Below are 25,736 nucleotides of genomic sequence, written 5' to 3'. Positions count from 1 at the left end.
TATCAACAATAAAATATCGTTGCCAGATAATCTTTCTTGCCATGAAATTTATGGATTAAAATTTATTTAGCTTATAGCTCTGTTTTTAGATTGTGTTTTATGTTTAAAAATCTGAAAACCTCTGTTACGATAGAATCAGCTTTATCTGAAAAATTATTTCAAAATATAATATGAGCAACAATATTTCATTCAATTTTGTCTTCAAATTTTAAAAATATTCAACTTATTTTGGATGGGCTCCAAAACAGCAAGTCCTTCAATGCTCTACTCGCCACCATAGAAAACGTAACTTGTCTGTAACGAAAACGATTGAAGTAAACATCGTCGTAAATTGAAAAGGGAGAGTTGTTCACCCGTAATAAGAAATAATTATTACAATCTTTTTCAACACTTCCATTTGAAGATTGATAGATTAGATCAAATATACATTGATGTCACTCACTGTCTCTATTTTAAAGATAGGTTGCATTTTATTAAAAGAAATCAGAAACATTCATTAAACTATGAATTGAAACTGTTTAATTGATCTGGAGACAAATTATAGAAATATTTTGTGAAAAATCTACTATATAACTTAATTTACTTTAAGATATGTAATGTTTTAATAAACATGTATTCAGTTTTATTTATTAGTTGAAGGAAAAAACCTTTTTAATATTTCGGTATTCAAACGATTATATAGTAGGAAACACCTATTCAATTTACAAAGATATTTCTAATGTTTAATTTATGTTTAGTATTATGTAGAGTTTTGAAGCAACCATAACTTTTTATCTTGATATTAGAAATATATAATCAATGAATTACCCAGTTAATATACAAAATATTGATGGTAAGGAAAAAAATATTTTTATTTCATTTGTGACTTTTTTTAAACAAATTTAGCCTTAAATAAATTGTTAAATTGATTTTCCTAACTTGTTTTTAGTTATTATGAATAACATCTTGACAACAGAGTTTGGGATTCTGTATCAAAGTGCTTGAAATGTTAGCATCAAACCAGGTAAAATAAGTTTAACATATAAGTCTTTGTTTATTTATTTTTTAAATTTGTTGTTTGTCATATTTTTTTCCGTGATGATGTTTAATTTTTTTATAAACTAAAAATTTCCTTTTGCCTGATAATAGGTTTCCATAGGTATATATCTTACACTTGTAAATAAACTGGCTGTTGAGCATGGTATAGCTTTAAAAATAATAACAATAAAAAAATGCAGATTATTAATTAAATGGGAAGCGAATAAAATTCTCCAAAGTAAGTATTAAACTTCTTTGATTAACAAAGGGAGGCAGATAAATCTTTTTTTTTAGACTTCTTGTAAATTTTGGTATTCCGTTGGCACATAGTGCATAACTTTTTCTTAAAATTAGTTCTTCCTGTTGCCTATACACAGGGTGTGTGCGTTTTTAAAAAGTGCTTAACGGTGCTTATTTTCTTTTTTTTAAAAGCCCTGAAAGGTGCTTTTTTACATGGATGTTTTAAAAACTGCTTAATTTTCCCTTTTCCGAAATGTGATATTTTTCTTTACCATGTTGATTTTAATCACAAATTATACAAAAAGACATTGTCCTATTCAACGTTTTCACAATTAATTCAACCCCAATCTATTTTGGTGTACCGCCGTTCTGTAGTGTATAAAAGCACAATTTGTTTTACATGTTTGATTAAATACTTGCGGGTCCGCACTTGCGTGTACTGAGCTGGATTCGATGGTAAGGATTTTTTACTCTTATGTGCAACCCTGCTGCATTTTGCAAGAGATTCTCTCCGCCCTCTGTGATAGAATCGAAATATCTAATTTTCCGCCCTCTGTTATAGAATCGAAAAATCTCTTAAATTTTTGCTGATTGCAGGAACCAACTAAACATTGTCAATTTTTTTTCTCTATTAGTGATAGAAAATTTAATTTCTCTTGTTAATTTCATCGTTTGTGACACACCATCGTCTTTGTCCCTGTTAATAAAACCAGATAATACCATCAATTGTCTAATTATGATATTTTTCAAGGTGCTTAAAAATATTTTTTTAGTGGTTAAAAGGTGCTTATTTTATTGAAAAATTTGGTTACGTACCTTATATACATTATTTAGAATGATAATTATCACTGAAATTTATAAGTAATTTCCTTAGTTCTAAATTCCACTAAAAATAAATTATCTCACTGAATTGGCATTTGCACATAACATCCATTTTTTATTTTATTAGTTTTTTTTTCCTTCTTGGCAATATTATTTTACTAAGTTTATAATAATTAGGTACACTCTTTTCATGATATTAATTATTTAACTGAATCAACTCTAGTAGATAACAGAATATGAGTTGTATATAGTAATTTATAATAGAATGTGTGTAAATTTATAGCAGGTCTAAAAAAAGATTTTATTGCTTTGTTTACCATAAATGTTTATAAAGTATTATTACTACAAGCATTAATTTTTTTAAGGAATTACATGCTGTTCCCACTGTACCAATATTGTTAGTTTTTTTTATTTAAGTTATGCCAGGTTCAACAGCTAGTTTATTTATGCTATTAGTTAATGTGCTAAATTAACACTTAGAACGTAACTTGTTATTAATTGTTCTTTATTATTATAAAAGTTATTAAAAAAAGTTCTGTAGGCAATCATTGGTAATAACAATCTTGGTATAAAAATTATAATTGTTACACATAGCTTTCATTATAATAATTCAGAATAGTGAATTTCTCATAGCTTTCACAATAATAACTCTTATTCCCCGTGTTTTTTCAAGCTATCTGCAACAAAGCTCTCTAGCACTAATATCTTTCTGCAAGATACTTTTAATAATAACAAACATGTATGTTAGTAATTTAAAATTAAAAAAAACCCTGTATTTACCAAAAAAACTATATATATATATTTTTTTTAATTTAACATATAATAATTTTTTATTCTAATATTATGGGTGATATTCTCTCATTTTCTCGGGGATGCATAAATTAATTTCCTTCTTCGCATTTTGTTAAAAAATTATCACAAGGAAAAAAATTATTAAAAATCATGAATTCGGAAGTAGTAATTGCCGAAAATAAGACAAAATTTGACAAAATCACAGAAATCGGGCTCCTCAAATGTGTGTTTCGATTCGAGATTAGGTTGTTGTAGTAAATAATATCATATAGAAAGTATCAGATTAAAAAATCGCAGAGAAATCAATAGCTATAGTGCCAAAAATTCGATAGAATTATTGCCTTAAAAACGATTCCATATTGTTTGAAATATATCGGGATATTTAAAATCCAAATGAAAATCAATATCAATAACTGCCGAACATGCAATCAAAAAATTACATTGATTTACGATGCTATTGGCGTAAATTGAGCATGTCAAAAAGTGATTATCTAAATGTATGATTCAAATATTACGCTTGAATTTCTGTAGAAAAGAAATTTTTTTTTTTACTTTTCAAAAGAAAAATCTTTCTGCAAGGACTATGTAACGTTCTGCATCAATGTCGCCGTATTGCTGCAATTCTGCCACTAGGTTCTTATTTATACACTATAATTAGTTTTGTTTCTCAAAGATTATAATTTATGTCAGTTATATTTTTGTAATCATTTTTGGCCATCTAAGTGTCATAGAGTTCTGTGCAAATCCTCTGTTTATGTAGTGATACATATTATTCTGGGGGAATTGGCACTTGTTACTACATAGTTTTCTTTTTACATTCTGTTATCCTTCCCAGTTATTTTTACATTTTGTTATCCCTCCATTATTACATTTATTAAAACTTGTTTTAGAGATTCAAAAGGATTGATAGTGGCAAATATGTGGTAATTACGATTTATCTCATTCCCTTAATTTTTCTTATAATTTGTCACACAACATATATTTTTTTTTCAATTTCAATTGACTTTACACAATCACAGATCGTGTAAAGTCAATCCGCCCTGAGTGCTATGTGGTAATGGACTAAACTAGGCAAAAATGTTCCATGTATCACTAGAATCATGAAAGAACAAAATGAAAACATTATTATCAGAACCCTTTTTTGTTCTAGTACATGCACAAGAAATTTTAACTCATTTTATATACAATATCAGTTTTCATTGGAAAAGGGTGAGAAATTATCATTAACTGAGACTAGATAGTTGGTGAAATTTTAATACAATCATGCATCATGAGAAATATCTTTCTTATGATGCATACATTAAAAAATCTAAAATGCAAAATAGTTCGAATATTTATCGATGATTGCTTTTATTGTAATGTTGAACACCTTTCAGCAATTATTGTTATTTTACAAAATTTTTATTATCTCACTTTGCTTGAATCTTGCTGGCAAAATTTTGACCACTTTCTGACTAGCTAGAGCTCTCAAATTTTCACTGGAACTCTGTGTTTGTCTTCGATGCAACTTTTAATTGTTTCCTGACCACCAGGTCAGATTTTATCGTGATGTTATGGTAAAAAAATAATTCATAGTCAGTCAAAATTCTGATTAATTTTGACTAGCCAAAGCACTTGAATTTCAACTGTAACTAGACATTGTTACTGTTTTAGTTGTTTTCTGATCGCTATAAGCAGAATTAAGGAAGTGTTAAGAACTTTCAAACTAGTTAGAAAATTAAAATTTTAACTGGTAATCTGTGCAATTGCATTGTGCATTGGCAATGCAAGTTCCCAATCTCTATGTACTTGTAAAACTTTCTGACAATTTATCTCTAATTATAACTTATCATCAGTCAAAATTAAGACTAGCTAGAGCACTTAAATTTTAACTGGTATTCTGGGCTGAATAATGATACAAATTTCAACTGTTTTCTAGCTGCAAAAAGTACAGTTTGTTACAATTTTAGCACCGTAGGAAATTGATCATTGATTAAAATTTTGATCCCTTTCCAACTAGCTAGAGTACCCATCAAATATCTACTTGAGCTGAGCTCTAGACCTGATGAGAAAAGCAAGCTTCAATCATTTACCTGACCACTATAAATAGAATTTATTGCTATACAGAATTTATGATCCTTCGAGATTAAGACGATTTTCTAACTAGCCAGAGTCCATTTGTTTTATTTTGCCTGATAAGAATGCAAGTTTTAATAACTTCCGGATCATTCCAAGCAAACTTTATTGTCATTTTATTGATCTGTAGAATATGTTGTCACTCGAAATTTTAACCACTTTTTGATTAGATACTAGATCGATTAAGTCCCAACTCGAGTTCTTTGTCTGCTGAAAATTTTTATTTGTTTCTTGAGCAAAGCAAAATTGATTTCCCTGTAAAATTTATTGTCAATAGAAATTTCATCTGCTTTCTGACTGAAAAAAATAATAATTATGAGATGCAAAATCAAAGGAAAAAAAATAATATAATAAAAATTTTAAAAGTTCAATTTGAAATTAAGAAATAATTGCACTAACAAACTGCTTTCAGCACCAAAAATCTTCCCTACCCCAAGCATATGCCTTTCAAACGTTTTTCTTCTATGTATGTGTGATGGCTTATATTTATGTGTGAATGTGAGATTTATGCTATGTTTTATATTCAACGGTTTTAGTTTTATGTGTAAAAAAATAAATAATTGTTTTTTTTTCATCCACTGTCAAAATGTAGTTTTAAAATTTTTTATATCACATTGTTATGATAAATGATCTAGTCTCTACATCTGCTACTTTGTAGTGCATGCATAGGAAAAGAAGTGCAAAAATAAATTTTTACCCCAAGCATGAAATGACCTAGATCCATTCCTGACTTTTCTCAGATTTATGAAGTGCAGATATGTGCAATAAACTTTTAGTGAAACTCATTTTTATTAAATAGAGCAGTAAGCAATAAAAAATCATATAATTTTTTAAGTAATTGGAAAAAAAAGAGAAAAGAAATAGTTTATAGGTAGTAGTTTAAATTGCAATGATGACTTCTATCGTTATCGTATGGAAAAATATTTTGAACTATAGCATTTGAACCAGTGGTAGAAGAGAGTTTTAAGGTTGACAGTGATGATTTTCTGCTCTAAAACCTATGTGTAGTGAATATGGATCTGAATGTTTCAGATTTGTGGATATGCATTGAGAATAAACATGCATGCATGCTTTGCCTTTTATATGTATAGATACAGGTGATAAGAGTTATTTGAATTTTTGAAGTTTTTTTCTTTTTTTTTTCAACTTTATAAGCATTTTGTTTTTTTTTTTAGGAAAAAAACTTTATATTTATCTGTTGTATTGTTATATTCTAAATGATTATTATTTTTATAAATTGTATCTTTATTTATCATTGAATTTGATTCTAAAGTGTATTTTGTAAAAATTTCTAGCATCAAGAGTCATCTGGGGAAAGTCGCATTGATAAGATGAGGAAATTCTTAAGTTCACCACTGACAAGAAAAAAGACCCCTACTTCACAATGTAAAACATTCGGTACACCCCTGGAAATTCTTTTACAACGCTGCCCCTCTGAATATTCAGTACCTTTCATCATCACTAGGTTATGTCAATACATTCAGGCTTCAGGTGTGTATTTTTTAATATTTTTTCGCTGTTTAATTTCTTATTTATTTATAACTATTTATTTCAATTCTAAATTGCTGTTATATAGTTGGTCATTGTTGAAAAGAATCTTACAGATCTTTGACATAGTCATGCTGGCTGAGGGGATAGAGTGTTCACCTTCCAATGAGGTGCCCCTAGTTCATATCCCAGCAATGGCAGATAGATAGGAATTCTGTAATCGGTTCGCACTAACCACAGTGCTGACATAAAATATCCTCAGTGGTAGACGGGTCATGGTTTAGAGTCCCCTTGCCGTCAGGCTAACTGTGGGAAGTTTTTCTCTTCATGTAACACAAATGTGGGTTAGTTCCATTAAAAAGTCCACTGTGAATTCAAATTTCTCTCAACACTTGATACAGGAGTCTCCTTGTCTTCTGGATTGGGTTAAAAATTACAAGGCTATGGAGTTGAGCATTGGTAGTCGTAAGCTCGAAAATTTGATTGGCTGTTTAATGAGAATTATGAAATTAAATAAATTCTTTTATATTTTTAGGTATTTGATGATTTTTTGCGTTTTTATTTTGTGATATTTTTATCTATGTATTATTTTGTGTATGTCTTAGTGAAAAAAAATCTCATAAGTATAATAGAAATTTAATTTGTGTTATTAAACAAAAAAGGGAATCTTTTTATGTCAAATAAATATATTAATATGCAATTGTTAATTAAAAAAAATAGTTGTTGGCTAAAATATTTATCAAATGTCAGTATCTTTTACTTCTTTATTGAATTACGTGACACCAAATACTCCCTTGAAGATATAAGAAGAATGTGTTACTTACTTGGATTTATTGGAGATGGTTGTTTAAACAGAAACATTCGTAAAGTCTTCCAGCTAGATTAAACTTGTGTCTGTCTTGATTGAAGACCATGTCCATATCTCTAAAATAGAAAAGCTTCCAATATATAGGCAACTTCGTGGGATATTTTTAGAATTTTCCAATCATAAAATCCAATGTGTGTTAGTTTTATTCAAACAGTTTTACTAAGGTGTATTTATCTAAATAATTAACTAAACTGTTTTAATTTGTGTCTGGTTCAAAATCTGAAGACTTATGAGGTAAATACTGTAAAACCCTTATATCCACACAATGGAATGAAGCCATCAGCCATATTAATGATCATGAATCATATTTGTTTGCCATAGTTATTATATTTTTTCATTCTTAAAAACTAAAATTTTAATATAATATGCAAAAAAAAAAATTCTTAGTACTATATTTTATTTTTTGTTCCAGGTTTCACTCATGAGGGTCTTTTTCGAATAAGTGGAAATGCACGCTCAGTTGAAAGGCTAAAAATTTCATTTGATCGCTCTGGTGATGCTCCACTTGAAACAGAAGGAGATGTCCCCACAGCTGCTGCTTTACTAAAATTATTTCTAAGAGAGTTACCTGATCCAATTATACCTTTAAACCTACATTGCCAGTTTTTAAATGCAGTTAAAGGTTGCAAACACTTTCCCTGTATTTGATTTTTTTTAATCGTTTAATTTTAAAAAAAACTTTTTAACTACTAATTTTTTTGATCAAGTAAGCAGATATTTACGAATATTAAAAACTAAGTGAGAAAAGCATTTTTTTTTAAATCTAAAGATATTTATTTGATGACTAACTGCCCATGAAACAAACTTTAATATCTCAGTATACACTGCAATTTTTTCTAAATTTAAAGAAAACTTGTGTATCTTTGCATAATTTTGATGAATTTTTAGTTTTGAATTGTGAATAACAAAAAATATAATTTAAAAAGGTTTGATATATTTAACTGTCTGTCCTGTTTGAATTTAAATTATACTTGCTTATTTTTTAATGGATTGTTTTCTTTTCTTTTTGTTTTGAATCATTGATATTTTTTAAAATGCTTATTCATTTTTAGATAAAAGTAAAGAAGAAAGTGTGATGTGTTTAGGAGAACTAGTAAAAAAATTGCCTCCTGTAAACTACAACATATTAAGTTACTTGTTCAGTTTTTTAAAGAAAGTTTCAGACTTTGAAGAACAAAACCGAATGAGTCCATCTTCTCTTGGAATAGTGTTTGGGCCAAATTTATTTAGGTATAGACCTTTTTTTAATCTTTATATTTTAAATATTTTAAAAATATCTTGTTGCAATATAATAACCAATGCTATACACAAACTACTTCTAGAGTTTCATCTGTAGATAAAATGTGTTTTAGTTTTTTTCAATTAAAAGAAATAACATACAGATGCCAGAGAGAAAAATGTAATCTCACGTAGAATGATCGCTGCACAACATTATGATGATACTAATATAATATTACTTCATTGAATATTTATTATAAAATTTTTAAATTCTATGTGGTTTTCAGTTGTTTTAACCGTTTACATCAAATGCAATTTGGGCTTAGATCTGTCGATTTCTGTCAAATAATCCCATTTTTCTTTGTTATTTGCTAAGGAAATACTGCAGGACAAATTTTTTTCAGCCTAATTATTCTAATTTTCATTTAAAAAAAATTATAATTTCCAAAGTTTATGTAACTGTTTCGCATTAAAGATTGAGCACTTTAATTTTTTCTATTAAAACTCTTAAACAAGTAATAAATATTTATGTTTTACTCACAGTATAATTTACTTCATTGTAATAAATAACTGGTTTCCTAAATTAAGAAGAAGAAATGTGAAGAAAATTTTAATTATAAAAATTACTTTATTAATTTTGGTATGATTAATTTTTTGTGCCTTGTCTATTAAACAACTTATTTCATCAATTTGTTTTTCTATTATCAATAAGGTATTTTCAAAATTAAACTTGATATTTTGATAATGAGTTTTAAGTGAAAGTGAAACTGTGAATATACTTGCTGTAATTGAGTTTAATTTTCAGAGTCACCGAAGATTTTGTTGGATTGAAAGAACAATCTCTCACAAATCAAATAGTAACATATTTCATTACTGATTATCAAGATATTTTTAAGCAACAATCTGATATTTTCAACAACCATTCCCATATATCCTTAAATATTAGCAAAGCTAATCAAGTTTCTTCCATGGTATCATCATGGCCGGAAGTAAGTGTTGATTATCACTTCACTTTTTAAACAGTTTGCATTCCTGTAATGAACATGCTTTTAATTTCTTATTCCAGGCTAAAGGAAGTTCTGCAATGCTTTCTACATGGAGTCTTGGACATGTGCCAACTCAAAATGAACTATCTGAAGATTCTTACCTCTCATTAGGCTCTCTTACTCATTCTCTTGCTGAGATGGGATCAGATGATTTTTATTCTGTGTTAGTAATTAATTTAAACCTAACTAATTTATAATTAAATGAAATGGGGTTGTTTTGTTTATATATTATTAATGTAAATGCATAATTGAATTTTCAAGTTAACTAATATTAATAGTATTTTTTATTTTTTACATTACTGTTAACTGGTACTTTAAAATACCATTTAGAATTATATAACATAATAAAATAAATTTCATAGTTAATATGAAATAGTGATCAGGGAGTTAAAATAATTTATGAAATATAACTTTTGTTTGATTTTCCTTTTTGTCATAATTCTGTAAGGTACACGAATTGAGGATTGTATTAAGAAATGACATTGAAACAAAATTATTATCTTGAATTTTCCTTTTTTTTATGATCCCAAAATGTACATAAATTGAGAATTTTAAAAAAATTGTTTATAAATTGAGAAGAAGTAACATAGACGAAATCCTTATAATTATCTTGAATTTTCCCCTTTTCATGATTTTGGAATGTATAAAAATTTAGAATTTTATTAAGAAATAATATAGAGATAAACTCCTTATAATTATTTTGAATTTTTCTTTTTTTCCTGATCATAGAATGTATACAATTTTAAGATTTTTTTAAGAAATAAGAAAAGAGATATTTAAATGTTCAAGTGCTGAATAGTTGTTAAAATTATAATTTTAAATTTGTTTTAATATAACTAACTTTGTGTTCATTCACATGGCAGTTTGTCGGAATATTTAGAAAATGATTTTTTTAAAATAATAATTATATTTTATATTGATTTGAACTTGATAAACAGCAGTTGTAAACAAGTTCAAGATAAAAATATTTTGTTTACAAAAATATTATAATAAGATAAAATTATATTTTCTTACCTAAAATTAGGACATTTTACACACTGTGTATTGTTTGTGTTTAATGTTTGACCATGGATTTGTTTTTAATGTAATCTATAAAATTAATCTGATTTAACCTTTTAACAGGGAATATGAGTCTAATTGTGGAGCTCATCAATCTAAAAGCTATGAGTTTCAGATGAAAGATTTATTTTTAGGTAAGCTTTTAACCATGTAACTTATAACAGTAAATAATGCTTTTTATGATAGTTATACATTTTCTTCCTTTTTAGGGAATCCTCAATGTACCAGTGATTTGAAACATGAAAATGCTACTAGCAAACAAGAAAATTTGGTAATCGCAGCTATTGATATTTTTATTTATTTATTTGAAAACAGAAATTATGTTTTGGTTTCAAATTTTGAATACAACTGAATTATTTTTATAAACTTAAAAGCAAATCCATTTATGCAAATTTCCAGTGTAATAGTTTCAAGTCATTTTTATTAGTATTACATAGTGTTTTTCCAATATTATACTTCTGTTAAAGATGAAGTTTTTAAAGAGAATGTACAGGTAGTGCTTATTTTCTGGTTTTGTTTATTTAAAAAACTTTTCAAAATTGAAAAAAAAGTATTTTATGCTTTAAAGTATGCCGTAGATAATCTGAATTGAATCCAGATGAATTCAATTAAGTTATTGAAGGTTGTATGGAGATTTTATTATGAATGAATGATATTGATTCCTTGTACAGTATTATTATATTGATACCTTGTACTGTATAATTAGTTTGGTGTAGTTATTTTTCTTCCAAATTCTGCTTCCATTTCTTTGCTTGAAAATAATTCTTTGTTTGGTCAGTAAATGTTGAGATCTTAGTGACATTCAAGTTGTTTTATAATATATTAGTTAATTATTGTGAATTACATCTAAGCTTTTATTACAGTTTCTGCTTAGATTCTTACCTTTTTTCAAAATTCTTATATTTACCACTTTAAATAACATCCCTACAGGGTATCTGTTCACCTGAAAAGTCATGAAAAATCATGGAAAGTCATGAATTTTGGTACTGAGCAAAATTTGTCATGAAATTTCATGATTTTAACTATTTTTTTAAAAAAATCATGAAAAGTCATGGATTTAGGTCACCGAAAAATCTAATTTTTAATATGGAATTTACCCCCTCCCTCCAATTTCATAGTGTTCTGAATATCTGAATTTGTAACAAAATCGCCACTCACACTCATATTTGATTAAAATATAAAATGTTTTTATTGTGTTCTTTAAAAATTATGGTGTTCTTCCAAAAAATGAAAGAATAAACATCATTTCTAGAGCTTTCTTCTTTAAACTTCTTTAGATCTTTTAAACTTCTGTGATTTCAGAATTTTTGTTATAATTTTTATTTTATAAATTTAAAATTTTAGCTGAAGGCAAGCCAGTCATTGTCGAATTTTTTTATTCCGAAATGAGAACAGAAAAATCAGGAGTATTTGTTTCCTTTCCGATGAACAAGAAAAGTATCTTTAGAATGTAATTCTGCAGGGGGGGGNNNTTTTAATACTTTTTTTCAGCTATTTCATTGCTTCAACTCTTTCTTTACTCTGTTTTTTAAATTTAAAATCTATAAATATGAAGATACAGAGTATAACAGTTTTGGTTATACCTATCATTTCAATGAATGTTTTTATAATACTTTTTTAAATTTATTGTTGTGTTTTGTCGGAGAAAATAGTAACTTCGTTAAGTCATGGAAAATCATGAATTTGAAAATCTAAAATGTAGCAGATACCCTGTCCCTAGTGACAAAATAATGTGGGCCCTCATTGGACTAGTATTCATGAATCTTGACTCAATAAGGATTCAAAGGAATGTTATTTTCTGATATCGACCCTATACAGAACTGTCTGATTCACCTTTTACAACTACTTTAAAACCAATATCGGCCCTATATATGTCAAATTCACCCGATATTTTATATTCATTATTCAGCCAATAAAGGCCTTATATTGGCCCTTTAAACTCTGATATTGGCTCTATGTAGCACAGTAGGCCAGCATCCAAGGTTTCGTGGCCAAAATTAGTATTTCGATAAAATTTGTTTCAAAATTTGGGGGGTTTTATATGCAGGTAAATTGAATTCATAGTTGAAATTTTGAAATACACTAAAAATACCCAAAGAAACAAAATAGCGACTGAAATATGGCAAGCAAAAATAAAAATAATATAGTAAGTTTAAATAATTAAATATAGCAATGAAAATATAATAATTTTCGTAATTTTACATTAAAAATGAAAAGCAAATTATATTTCCGAAATAATATTACGAAATAACGTGAAAACATGAAGAAAAAAAACATGGTTTTTGTTTTTCGGTATATTTAGTCCACTTTTGGTAATATGGGTCAGGTTTTTTCGAAAGAAGAAACATCAAAGAAAACAACAAAAAAAAGTTTGGCTAATTACTTCAAGGAACTTTTCGGAACTAAGTTTCAAAAGTCATTCAAACATTGTAAAATGTCAAACGAAAATGTATAAACTATAAGTTTGTCAAGAGTATTAACTAATCCAACAAATTGAGAAATTGTACTATAATTTCAGAGTAATTACTTTGATAAAAATGTAACAGTAAGGTGAAATTCTTATGTATATTTCTGAAATAAAAATTTTGAAGTTGCATTTAAAAAAAAAATCTTAGCATATTTTTCATTACATTTACTTTCGTCGGTCCAAAAAGTAAATTATAATGTTTGGAATGATTATGATTACTTAATTTGGGCTATATTAAAACTATATTAAAACTGCCTACACATATTTTAGTTGAAAATTTAATTTTTGACTTTTGGCCTAAGATCATAGTCTTCTGGCCCACAGTGTATAGGACCTATATATATATATAGTCATCCTAATATTANTTAAATAATTAAATATAGCAATGAAAATATAATAATTTTCGTAATTTTACATTAAAAATGAAAAGCAAATTATATTTCCGAAATAATATTACGAAATAACGCGAAAACATGAAGAAAAAAAAACATGGTTTTTGTTTTCCGGTATATTTAGTCCACTTTAGTAATATGGGGCAGGTTTTTTCGAAAGAAGAAGCATCAAAGAAAACAACAAAAAAAAGTTTGGCTAATTACCTCGTGGAACTTTTCGGAACTAAGTTTCAAAAGTCATTCAAACATTGTAAAATGTCAAATGATAATGTATAAACTATAAGTTTGTCAAGAGTATTAACTAATCCAACAAATTGAAAAATTGTACTATAATTTCAGACTAATTTCTTTGATAAAAATGTAACAGTAAGGTGAAATTCTTATATATATTTCTGAAATAAAAATTTTAAAGTTGCATTTAAAAAAAAAATTCTTAACATATTTTTCATTACATTTACTTTCGTCGGTCCAAAAAGTAAATTATAATGTTTGGAATGATTATGAATACTTAATTTGGGCTATATTAAAACTGCCTACACATATTTTAGTTGAAAATTTAATTTTTGACTTTTGGCCTAAGATCATGGTCTTCTGGCCCACAGTGTATAAGACCTATATATATATAATATAGTCATCCCAATATTAGTCCCTCTGTGCATACTTATATAGGAGCCATATTGAACCCAACTGGGGACAAGGTAAAATTGTTGCTAGAGATTTACTATACTATCTCATTCATATTTAACTGCCAGTGGCTTTGTGGATTTTATTTAAAGGTTCTTATATTGAACTTTTTCTATAGGATCGTAAAAATTCTCTTGGAAAAGAATCGTGCTTGAAAGATTATTACATTATGGAAGAAGAACCTATGTTGTCTCATTCATCATTAGAAGATAAAATTTCTCTAACTTCAGCTTCATCATTAAGTCAAGAAAAGCGCGAACAGGTTTGCCTACTTCTCACTTAGTTTTATTACTTTATTTTGAAGTTCATATTCTATGTTACTTTTGAGAAATATTGGTTTGAAATTAATCTTGTGCATTTATTATTTATTAAATTTTGTGACAAATAATATTATTCTAAGTTTAAAACTAACTTTTTCATTTCTATTTGTCTTATTTCCTTAAACTCTGTCTTGCAAATCTCTAAAGGATTATGAAAAGCTTTTTAGATATAGATCTTAAAAGGTACTTTTTAGACAAAATAATTAACTTTGTTTAGTAGAAGTCGAAAGATTATGCATTTCAATAGTTAATTATTTTTACATTTTATAATGTCACCACTTTTTTCACCAAGTAGTACATTTAATCAAAAGCCCATCTTTGAACTTTGTCTATCTTTCAGCTAAGTGTAAGTGAAGTATATTTATATTTAACAAAATTTTATAAGATGATTGTAAGATATTCAGTAACAAAACTGATTTCTATGGCAACTTTATGGGCATAACAGCTGTTTTAATTTTGCTTTAAAACATGCTAATGTAAAAATTGCAATGAGTCTGTCAGTTGCTCTTAATTATTATTCTTATTATTTTTTAAAAAAAGAAAACTTTTCAGCAAGGCATCTGAAATTTTTTGGGTGTAATTTGAGTATTTTAAAATAATTAGTTTTAAATAATAACAAGGGAAAATAATTAAATGAACTGAGTGAACAACAACAATATATAATAGAGACATGGGTACATACAATCAGGGAAAATATCCTTTGTATTGATATAGTGTGGTCGCATGCATCAACTTTGCAATTAAAACAAATTAATTAATACTTAGTATTGCTGTTTTACTTTTAATATTCTTTAGATTTTGATTTGATAAATTCTCTTATTTGCATCTTCCTCACTGTATGTAAAACATTCCCGCAACAGCCAGTTGTGGGCTAGGAGGTCATGGAGGCTAAGGCACCACAATCTCTGGTATAATTGCTTCCATGTGGTAAGCATTGCGCAAAAGCCACATTTATTTCTCAGACAAGCTGGCACCCTTACTTAAAATTTGGGTGAAATTCAAGCTGCCACTGAAGTACAAATTCTAATAATTTACGACAGTTCAGTGCCTTTACGCACTTAACTATTGCAGCTTCTGTACTCAATGACTAATGAATAATGTGTCTAAATAGAATACTAGATATGGCATGCAAAAGTTTGTTTCAGGTATAGCATAGTTTAACAAATTTATTTTTTGTGTTATCTTATTTAATTTCAGCTTTTCCTTACTGTCACAAAAGAAAATTCATCCCCACCTCAAGAACTTCTTTCCTATGGAGAATATTCTCACGATGTTCATGATTCTGGCTTTAGTGAACATATGCAGCAATCCAAAATAACCCATGAAAAATCAGAAGAAATGCTTAAAGTAAGATTCTTTGTCTGATTGACTAATTCATGATTATTCCCTCATTGTTATTACTCAAAGTAATGTTATGAATTTCTTGTAGGATATTCATAAAGGTTATCCTCGAGGTCGAAGAAGACATGTTCGTCATCACAAGGTTAGACCTAATCATGATGAAAGGCGATCACATTCAGAAGTACGACCTGAGACTAATTTTCAAAATGAAGATGAATTCAATGGGAATTCTTCTGTTTCCCATTACGATAAAAGTGAAGTCCAGTATAATTCAACTGGAAGTTTAGGTAATTTTTTTTGTTTTATTTCATTTTGCTGCATGCAATTGTTTATTTACAATCAGCGACATTGCAAATTTTTCTATAAATTTAGTAACCATTTATATTACATACATATGTATATAACATGCCGAGGGATTCACAAATTCTGGGATTTCAGTCCCTGAGTGCCTAAAGCATTGCATCTTTAGCCTAATTTTAGTAAAATTCAGCATATATATATTTTTTAAATCTAAATATTTTTGAGAAAAAAAGCCTGCCAGTTCCCTCATGAATTTAAGCAATTTGATGACGATATCTTTAACTGGACCTTCAATTTAAGAATTTTGTAGAACGTTTATATTTGTCTTTTTTTTTTTTTTTTTTTTTTTTTTTTTTTTTTTTNTTTTTTTTTTTTTCTATAAAAAGATATATTTAAATATAATGCTGTTATTCAATAGAATTTCGACTTGTATTGTCTATGTATCAAATTTATACACCATACTTTTAAATACTTTATTTATCTTTAAATTCTAATAAATTAAAAATAAAAGATGCCGTTATATATTTTTATAAAAGTTAAACACTATATATATGTGTGTGTGTGTATATACAGAAATGCCAACTCTCCCGCTTTATGTGGGAGACTCCCGACTTTTGTGTTCTTCTCCTGCCTTCTGAAATTGATACGAAAATCTCCAAAATTTTTCTCCAATCGATGACCAAACTCAAAATAACCTCAAAAACAGAAGTTTTGTTTTTACATTCCCCCACGTAACAGTTTGTCCCCTCTTGTCGAACTACCACCTGGCTGAAGTGCAGCTGCACGTATCTCAGTTTTCTTTTACTCTTCAACCTTAATCCTCCCCCTTTCACACTCCTTTTTGACCCACCCATCGAACATATAGAAGTCATCAGAATCTTTGATCTGTTTCCTTTCCCCTGAGGACGTCACAAGCGATATCGAATGACGTCAGCAGAATATGTTATAGACTTCAACTCTTGAGCGGCATCTGTGATTTCAGACCCTCTCGATAAATGAAGTCGATATCATATCCTGTTATTTTTAATGATGTCTGATAAATATTGAACCAATTCTAATTAATTATATACCAACGAATTTCTTTTCATTATTGCTTCAAGAAAGGATAGCACATATGCTTTTTGTTCCAATTGTGGTGCTTGTAATATGTTAATCGCTTACGGAAGCAAAAATAATAGCTTGCGGCAAATAAATGGGCGAAAGCTCAAAGAGAAATATTACTTCAGAGCTAGCAATTATCATATTTCTTTTTTTTTATTTTATTTTTCATAAAATAGCCTACTTTTAGAATTTGATTTATTTTCCTACCCCTCCCCCCAAAAAAATACAATTTGCAATTTGTTTTTTATTTGCATCAGATCATTTTTATACTTAATCAGATTTTTTATACATTTGTAATATAATTAATTGAATTTATCTAATTTAAAATAAAACGTTTCTTTGATTTGTTTATTTTCTGAAAGTTTTTTGTGCATTTTTTATTATGATGTCAAGGATTTTTCCATATTGTTTTAAAAAGACAGATATTTTTTTTAATAAAAAATTCTGTTTTAGGAGTAAAAACCAGTATTTTCCCACTATTTTTTCTATATGCTCAATTGTTTTTCTATGTTATAAAAATTAGATTCCACAATGTGTTCTCTTTTGTTTTGTGAAATGTCTTGCATTCCTATAATTTTTTATTTAAAATATTTCATTAGAAGTATTAAATATGTCACATATAATTTATTTTACCTCACCTGAATTCTTGCTGAGGAAACTCCTGAATCGTAATTTTTCCAGGTTGGCATGTTTGTGTGTGTATATATATAGTACAATAAAAGCAGGACATAATAACTTAGTAAAGCTGTAATTAGCAAAATGAAGCTAGCGGCAGATTATTGCATTGTAAAACAACAGTAAAAACGGCAAACACCGGCTAGGCACGGTTACAGTAAACAGCTCATAGATTAACGGTTAATAGGAAATGTAGATGGCAGTGTAAATATCATTACTATATATACACACATATAAACTAAGTAGAGATCCATTAATCTTCATATTATGAAATGAGATTGTAGGCATTAATATTCGTGTGCAATATCCGAATTTATTTTTCACATCTTAGTTTCTGCATTTGTAAGGATTATTCTTTTCATTTTTGTCTAAAATTATTAAACTATAATTTAGTTAAAATCTAATATTATTCAGTTTATAATTGTGTTTTTTTTTTCATTTTAGTTTCCTAGCTTCAGTTTTAACTCATTTTTAAATAACTTAACGCTTTTTTTAATTTTGATGCTTACTTAGCATAATGCTTTTAACATGTTAAACAAATAATAAACTTAATGGATCATTGTATTTAATATCAATATTCTAGATGGTGTCGAATTTCTTAGAGCACTGATTACATTAATCTATTTAAATGATTTTTAGTGTATAAGTAATCAGATTGTAATTAAAGTTTATTATTACACTTTATTTATTTGTGTTTCGTATTATGTTATAAAACATTAGTCATTGCATATTTATATTAATAGCTGAAGATAGTTCATCTGGAATAAGGCATAGTTGGCCTGCTTTCAGAAAATGCAAAGATGAAGAAGACATTGCTTTATCACCATGTCCCCAGCGCCTTGAAATAACATTGTATGTTGAATAAGTTTTCTGTTAAATTATGTGAAAAAAATAATACTTTTTATGGCTTCTTTTAATTTTAAAAGAACTTTTTAACTTTAAAAAAAATTAAATTAATTTTTTATTTTACTTTTAAAAGAAATATTAAATGTGATAAAAAATATCGCTTGTGAGCAATAACTTAATTACTAATTAACTGTGTGATTTAAATATTACTTACCAGTAATAGCTTAATCACTAATTAACTCTTTAATTTAAACAGCTAAAAGTTACTTACTGAATTATATTGGGCATGGGTAAACTTATCCTGAATTAAGGTGCAGACATATTTAGAACATCTAAAAAACATAAATATGCTACTGATATCAATAGCAATACTTTAAGTATTGTTTCATTTAAGCTAATTTGATTGTATGTAATGGCAGTCTTAAGATTAAAAAGCTATAGAACTAAATTTAAGGAATTGAATAATAATCTTATTATATTCTAAACAACATGACATTGATATTGTGTGCTTTCTGGGTTAACACAAATGTATCATTATTTCTTTTAAATTAGTCAAAAGGTAATAATGTGTGAATGTTTTTCAACTCTTAGACAATCTTTCTCAATATTAATTATTATCCATTAAGTTTATATATATCATCGTTATTTAAAGAATTAAACATATCTGGACATAGAATTTTGCAATAACATTTTTCTAATTACTTCTACAGTGTTCCCCCAAAACTTACACCAAGAGCATCATGGCACTTGGGTGCTATGTAAGAGGACAAATTTAAACTTAAAAATTATCTTTAAAAATAGTATAAAAAAAGTTTGGTTATGTGTTCTAGTATATAATTTTTCTTGAGCTTGATGATTTTATCTAATCATTACTTTAAATATTTTGAAGGATATTTAAAATGTTGAATGAGTTAAAAATATTTTAGTTGTTTTCTTTTAAAATAAATAAAAAACAAAAGAATCATGATATAATATGATAAGTTACAATATTGTAACTGAGTGGAATGTGTTTAATGCAAGCTTTTAATCTTATTCCTAAAATAATAATTTAATGTTAACGAAAATCATTCATCCATTCATTTTGCATGAAGTAAAAAAATATATTTATTTATTTCAGATCTGAAGAAGCATCTATTTCTCCAAGTGCATTTAGAAGTTATTTGTCTCATCGCAAGTGAGTCTACTTTATTTTAGTAGCTTTACTTTACACAGTTTATAAAAGGTTATTAAAAATTACTCGAGCTGATATTTTCCCTTTGCTCAGCTCTAGATACAGCCATTAAACTGAATGCCTTAAATCTTATAAATAATCCTTCTATCTATAAATTATGTAGCACTTTTTTCTCAATATTTTTTTATTTCCCTCCTCTTTGCTGCAAAGTGCCATACTTCATCATACCCTCACTCTTTTTTATCACATATCATACTAAATTACATTAATTTACACTATAGATCAAAAAACAAAGCTCTACCTTGTAGATCATATTACAAATTTTATTTTTAAACTTTATAAACTTTAATAGTGAGTATAACAATAATGATTCTATGACCTGAATCAACATCAATACAAAATACCTTAATAAGCATCAATCAAATGACCTTAATCTGCATCCATCCATTATGATACAGATAAAATCATCAGAAGCAAACAATATTTTCATCTTTTAAAAATATAAATGAATAAGATGAAAAATGTAAATAATAAATTTAAAAAAATAAGATAAAAATATTTATTTTACTGATTTAAATGTTTTTGTTGTAACCAAAATGAGTGACATATTTTGATTCCCTTTCTCCCTTTGATATAAATTGTCATGCTTTCAGTAAGCTTAATTAACTAACTTTTTTTTCTTTAATTTTAGTCTACATCTTGATCCCAATTTACCTCCTTCTCCGCCTGTTGAACAAGAAGATCTTGTTGTTACTGGGTAAGTATGAAAAAGCTGAATTTAAAAATAATTTTATATCTCAGTTTCATTGCCATAATTTTTATGCCACAAATTATATTTAAATAGGGCAGCTTTGGATGCACAAACTTTAAATGCAAAGCAGCTAGCTAGAAAAATACATGGTAAGATTTGTCTCATATTATGTGAATAAAATATTAATTTATGTTATGTTTATTAATTGTACATTTTTTTCCAGGTCTTAAAAAGAAACTAAAGCTATTTGAAGATAATTTTGAAAAGTTATATGGCTATAAGGTATAGTTTAAAATATTTCTTGAAACTTTTGCTGTTTTTATTAACTTAGCAATAAATTATATACATGGCGATTTTTTACAGCCTTCCCATGCAGAAAAGTGTGCAAATATTACTGTAAAAAAGACAATGGCCGAGTTGAATAATGCAAAAACAGAACTAAAACGTAAGAGAATTGAAATTTCTATGATTTTAAGGAAACTTTTTTTTTTGTAAGAGATCAAAAAGAAATTTTTCTTTTTAAATAGTTAGAAGGCACTTTCAATGTATTTTAAATAAGAATTATGAAAAAACATAAAACGGATCAACATACTTTTATTTTAACTCACAGTCTTCATTGTATTTTATGTAGGATATTGCACTGTTTTTAAGTAAGGTTTAAAAAAATTGATTTTCATTGAACATTAAATACAGATGCTATTTTTTTTTATCATACCTTCAAATAACTGTATGTAAATGAAATTCTATTGCAAATAAACTACTATATTGGTTCTTAAAACGTTAAACTTTGTCAAAAAATTACTTTTTCTTTATCTGATTATCTTATTCTTTATTCGTGAGTATAATGAAATATAAATTCTTATACATTTAGTTTTTATGGTTATATTTGTATCAAGTTTTTTAATTGCTTTTCATTAATTTATATTCAAATTTTTTATTATAATATTTTATAGGCTATTGCCATACCATTAGGTGGAAAATTAAAACTTTCTATTTACACTGTGATTCATAAATGTGATTTTCTCAAAATATCAAAACAAATGCTTCTATTTCTCTATAAAATTTATCTTTACTTTAGCAAAGCACATTTATCTCTTATGTTTAAATATAGTATTATACAACTTAAAAACTCATTTAATTATTGCAGATTTTCTTCAGTCTTTATGTTTCCATATCCGCAACATTTCTTAAAAATTTATTTTGCCTTTTTTTGCAGAATTTAAAGAAAATCCTTTCCTATTTTGTGAAGAAAGCACATTACCTAATAAAAGCAGTAAAGGGACAAACACTAGAAGTAGCCAAGGTCTATTTTCTCTTGCTAGCAATTCTACAAACAATATATCCATTGAAGATACGGTTAGAGACGCACAGGCATATTTATCTCATCTTCGAAAAGAAAACAACAGGCCTGAAACTTTAGAAGTAATTTATCTCTTCGTCTCATAGAATTAATTTACTTGGCTGTTTTTTTATTTAGTTTTTATTTCTGTAATTTTACTTTTAATGTATTATTCATGTTAAAAAAAAACTTTCCTTAACTTTTTTCTTTGTAGCTAAAATCTCCAAACTTAAATTGCCAATAGAAAGCCTTATATTTAAAAAAAAGAATATTTTAGGTGCACTATTAGTTAAATTTTATTCGTGCCATATAACTAAAAAAATTTTTTTATTATAATGCAATCATCCTTTTATGATTAAGTAATGTTTCTCTTGTAATTAGATTAGTTTTTTTCTTCTTGGACTGCATAAACCTTGCAACTAACCTTTGATAATCCAATTTTATCCAAGGTTGGGAAACACAAACTGTGTCCAATAACCTTTTCAGTAGATTTCCATCGTTGTGCATAGACAATTTGTGGCAGAGTCTTCAACAATAAATACACAGGGATTGCATATTATATATAAATGCATTTTGAATAATTACAATATCTGTAATATTTTTGGTACAAACATAAATTTTTATATAAAAGATTATTTTAAATTTTTCTTTATAAACTCAAACTTTTTAAAAATGATTTTAGATTTATCAATTGTAGAAATTATGTAAAGTAATACATTATATTATTATTAGGAAATGGACAGAGATCAGTTAGTTTCAGAAAAAATAGCTGTACAGAAAGTTTTGTTGAACTTTGAAAGTATGCATGGTAGACCGTCAACGAAAGCTGGTAGGGAACTCATTCGACCTCTGTACGATAGATACAGATCAATCAAGAGGCTTATTACTCGTTATAGTTCTAGTAAAGATAATCCTGATTTGATGCCTATTTTAGAGGGTGAAACCATGGATTTTAAAAAGTGTGACTTATCTAAGAATATTAATGTAAGTACCATTTGTTTAAAACCAAAATATTAAGATTTCTTCCTACCATTTTTTTTATTAGTTATTGTAAGTTTACAGCATATATTTTATTCTTAAATGTTCATAACCTTTTCTATGTAGTTTTTATTGCATTTCTTTTACCATTGCATTATTTTGGTTTCAATATAATTTTTAAAAAATAAATTTTTATATTTAAATGTTAAATTTTTTTGCAAGATTTAAGAAAAATTTCAGTTTTAATTTCTTTGGTATTTTATTATAAGGAAGAAATTTCATTCTTTCGCTCTTAAAAAAAAAGTGCTTTCTCTTTTAATGTAATAAAACGAATGAAAGTTAAAAAATATAAAATAAACTTAGGGTTAAATAATTAAAAAGTTAGCTTATTTAAAAATTTTACTTTCAGACAAATGAAAAACTAAATATATTTAAAAAAAAAAAATTGAAAATGAGTGTTATATAGTGTCAAATATTATATTTCTTTAAAAAAAAAAAAAACAGTGTACTGTATTTTTTGAAAATTAAATACGTTGTACATTTTACTTTGCTTACTCGTGAACTACTGGATAAATTTTTTCGATTAAAATTTTTTTTTAATTTTTTGAGTTAACAAGCGTTAAAATTGTACAAAATATTTTTTCTAAACATTCATTCTTCCTGGGTCTTGAAAATGAGTACTAAGTTCAATTGGAAAGGAATCATGAAAATTTATTATAATTATAAAGGGGGAGGGCTTATTTTATTCAACTCTTTACCCTATTTTGAACCCAAGCCAGAAGACAAGGGAGTTCCTGGATCACAGATTGGGACAAACTAGACTTTATGGAGGACTTTTTATGGAACTAACCTGCATTTGTATGGAGAGGAAAACCGCGAAAATCTCTGCAGTTAGCCCACAAGTAAAAAGATTCTTACCCATGGTCTACTACTGAGGATATTTACGTAAGCACTGCTGTTGGTGCAACCCGGGAGCAGAATTCATATCTACCAGCTGCCGCTGGGATTCGAAAATGGTTCACCTAATTAGTAAGTGAACACTTTTATTAGGTGAACCTCCTCCACCTCCTCATTCAGAGGTGAACACTTATATCTGTATTTAAATTGTTTGAGTAGTTCTAATAACCTTAATTTGATCCTATTTAAAAATTAAATAAGGTAAATAATTCATATATTTGCATTGAAAATAACAAAAATATATTCTAGCAAAATTTTACTGAAAAAATTGAATTTTAGTTTTTTTTCTTTTATTTTTTTTTAAGAAAGAAAGAAAATCTTTATGTAGGCATTTGCTTATATTTTTGATGACTAAGTTACTTTAAAAAATGCTTATTTAATCTATCCCAAACTTGACTAGCTTACTTGAATTATCCCAAAGATAACTAAGTTCAGTTTTGAGCTAGCAACCAATCAGAAATATACCTCCCAGGTACACATTCTAAAATTTCAATCTATTCTTCTATTCTAATATTATTATTTATTTAAGTTTCATTTACATTTTAGTTTTTTATGAATTTTATGATTTAAATCGAATGAATCATAAATTTTTGAATGATGTAGAATTAAATTTTTAAAGATCTTTTATGGATCGTAAGTTTTTAGTTACTCGAACTTGTTAGGTTTTTTTCAATAGATGTTTCATTTTAAAACAATAATCTTAACATTTATTTCAGAAAGGAAAACCTTGTTCACAAGTACCTGTTGATGTGCAAATCAGTGAAAGTCGGCATGAGGGAATGGAAGTTTCTAGCTCTTCTTCACATATCAATTTTCATGAATTATCTATGTAAGCTATATTTTATTGTTCATCATAATACTAGGTGAAAGGAAACTTAATAATCACAACAGTAAGGGGAGATAGAATTTGCCCAAAACTAGTAACTTTCACATTGGTTGGAAAGCAAAAAGGGAGTCCTTGGATAAAGGCAAATAATAAAGGCTTTAAAAGAAATGCTCAAATATGCAACAATTTGCTTTACATTAGTGTCAGGGAATCAGGCTGATGTTAGAAGATTTTTGGCTTTTCAATAATGCTTATTCAGGCTCTAGTGATTTAATGTACCTCTATGAAAAATCTTAAGCTGGGCATACCCTGGAGGTCAAGGAATGGATCCTCTGCTGTTCACCAGTTGTTTAGAAATTTCATATCCCAAAAAAATGTGCTGTTGTACCAGAACCAGATTGCTGGATCCATTTAATCATTCAAATATTTGTAGTTACATTTTTCAGTAAATCAGACAGCACCTGCTAGAAGAAAGCGGTATTTTGGTCTGTCTTCGTTTTTTAGTTCTTTTTCATTCATTTGCAGGCCTCGCAGCGCTCCTATATTTCCTATAATTCCTATTAATCTGGAAAAATTGCTATATTTCCTATATTTCCTATTTTTTCCTATATTTTCTGTATTTTTTTCCTTAATTTTTCCTTATAATCCTTTCTCAACGTCCGCGCTCCCGCTGTCAATCATCAAACCACACCTAAAAATTCTTTAACCAATCATCCGTTTGCAATGTCTTAACCCAACTGCACCACAAGTAAAAGGGATCGTCAGCAAGTGAAGGAAATATATGTGAGGTTTGTGGAATAAGATATGGAATAGAAAGAGTGTGAAAAGAAGGAACCCGGAACGAAGCAATATATTTTAGTGTAGACATGTGGATTCAGTAAAGTGATTTTGTTTTCAAGGTAAGTTCTTCTGTTTATATATTA

At 27.3% G+C, this 25,736-nt stretch overlaps 1 protein-coding gene across 1 annotated transcript; it reads left to right on the top strand.

Annotated features, from left to right (window-relative positions):
• Nucleotides 1-241: 241 nt before the first annotated feature.
• On the top strand, nucleotides 242-24,842 carry LOC107453465 (protein FAM13A). Its single transcript, XM_043046721.2, has 21 exons — nucleotides 242-832; nucleotides 929-1,003; nucleotides 6,282-6,477; nucleotides 7,755-7,964; nucleotides 8,395-8,572; nucleotides 9,366-9,549; nucleotides 9,627-9,769; nucleotides 10,729-10,799; nucleotides 10,875-10,936; nucleotides 14,327-14,470; nucleotides 15,726-15,875; nucleotides 15,958-16,156; nucleotides 18,689-18,797; nucleotides 19,909-19,965; nucleotides 20,654-20,719; nucleotides 20,807-20,862; nucleotides 20,937-20,995; nucleotides 21,077-21,158; nucleotides 21,930-22,135; nucleotides 22,785-23,036; nucleotides 24,704-24,842. Exons 2-21 carry the CDS (start codon nucleotides 986-988, stop codon nucleotides 24,818-24,820), a joined length of 2,559 nt encoding a protein of 852 aa, XP_042902655.1. The 5' UTR covers nucleotides 242-832; nucleotides 929-985; the 3' UTR covers nucleotides 24,821-24,842.
• Nucleotides 24,843-25,736: the final 894 nt, after the last annotated feature.

This window comes from Parasteatoda tepidariorum, chromosome 1, assembly GCF_043381705.1.
Source record: "Parasteatoda tepidariorum isolate YZ-2023 chromosome 1, CAS_Ptep_4.0, whole genome shotgun sequence".
Taxonomy (NCBI): Eukaryota; Metazoa; Arthropoda; class Arachnida; order Araneae; family Theridiidae; genus Parasteatoda; species Parasteatoda tepidariorum.
This window is presented reverse-complemented; position numbering and strand designations above follow the sequence as displayed.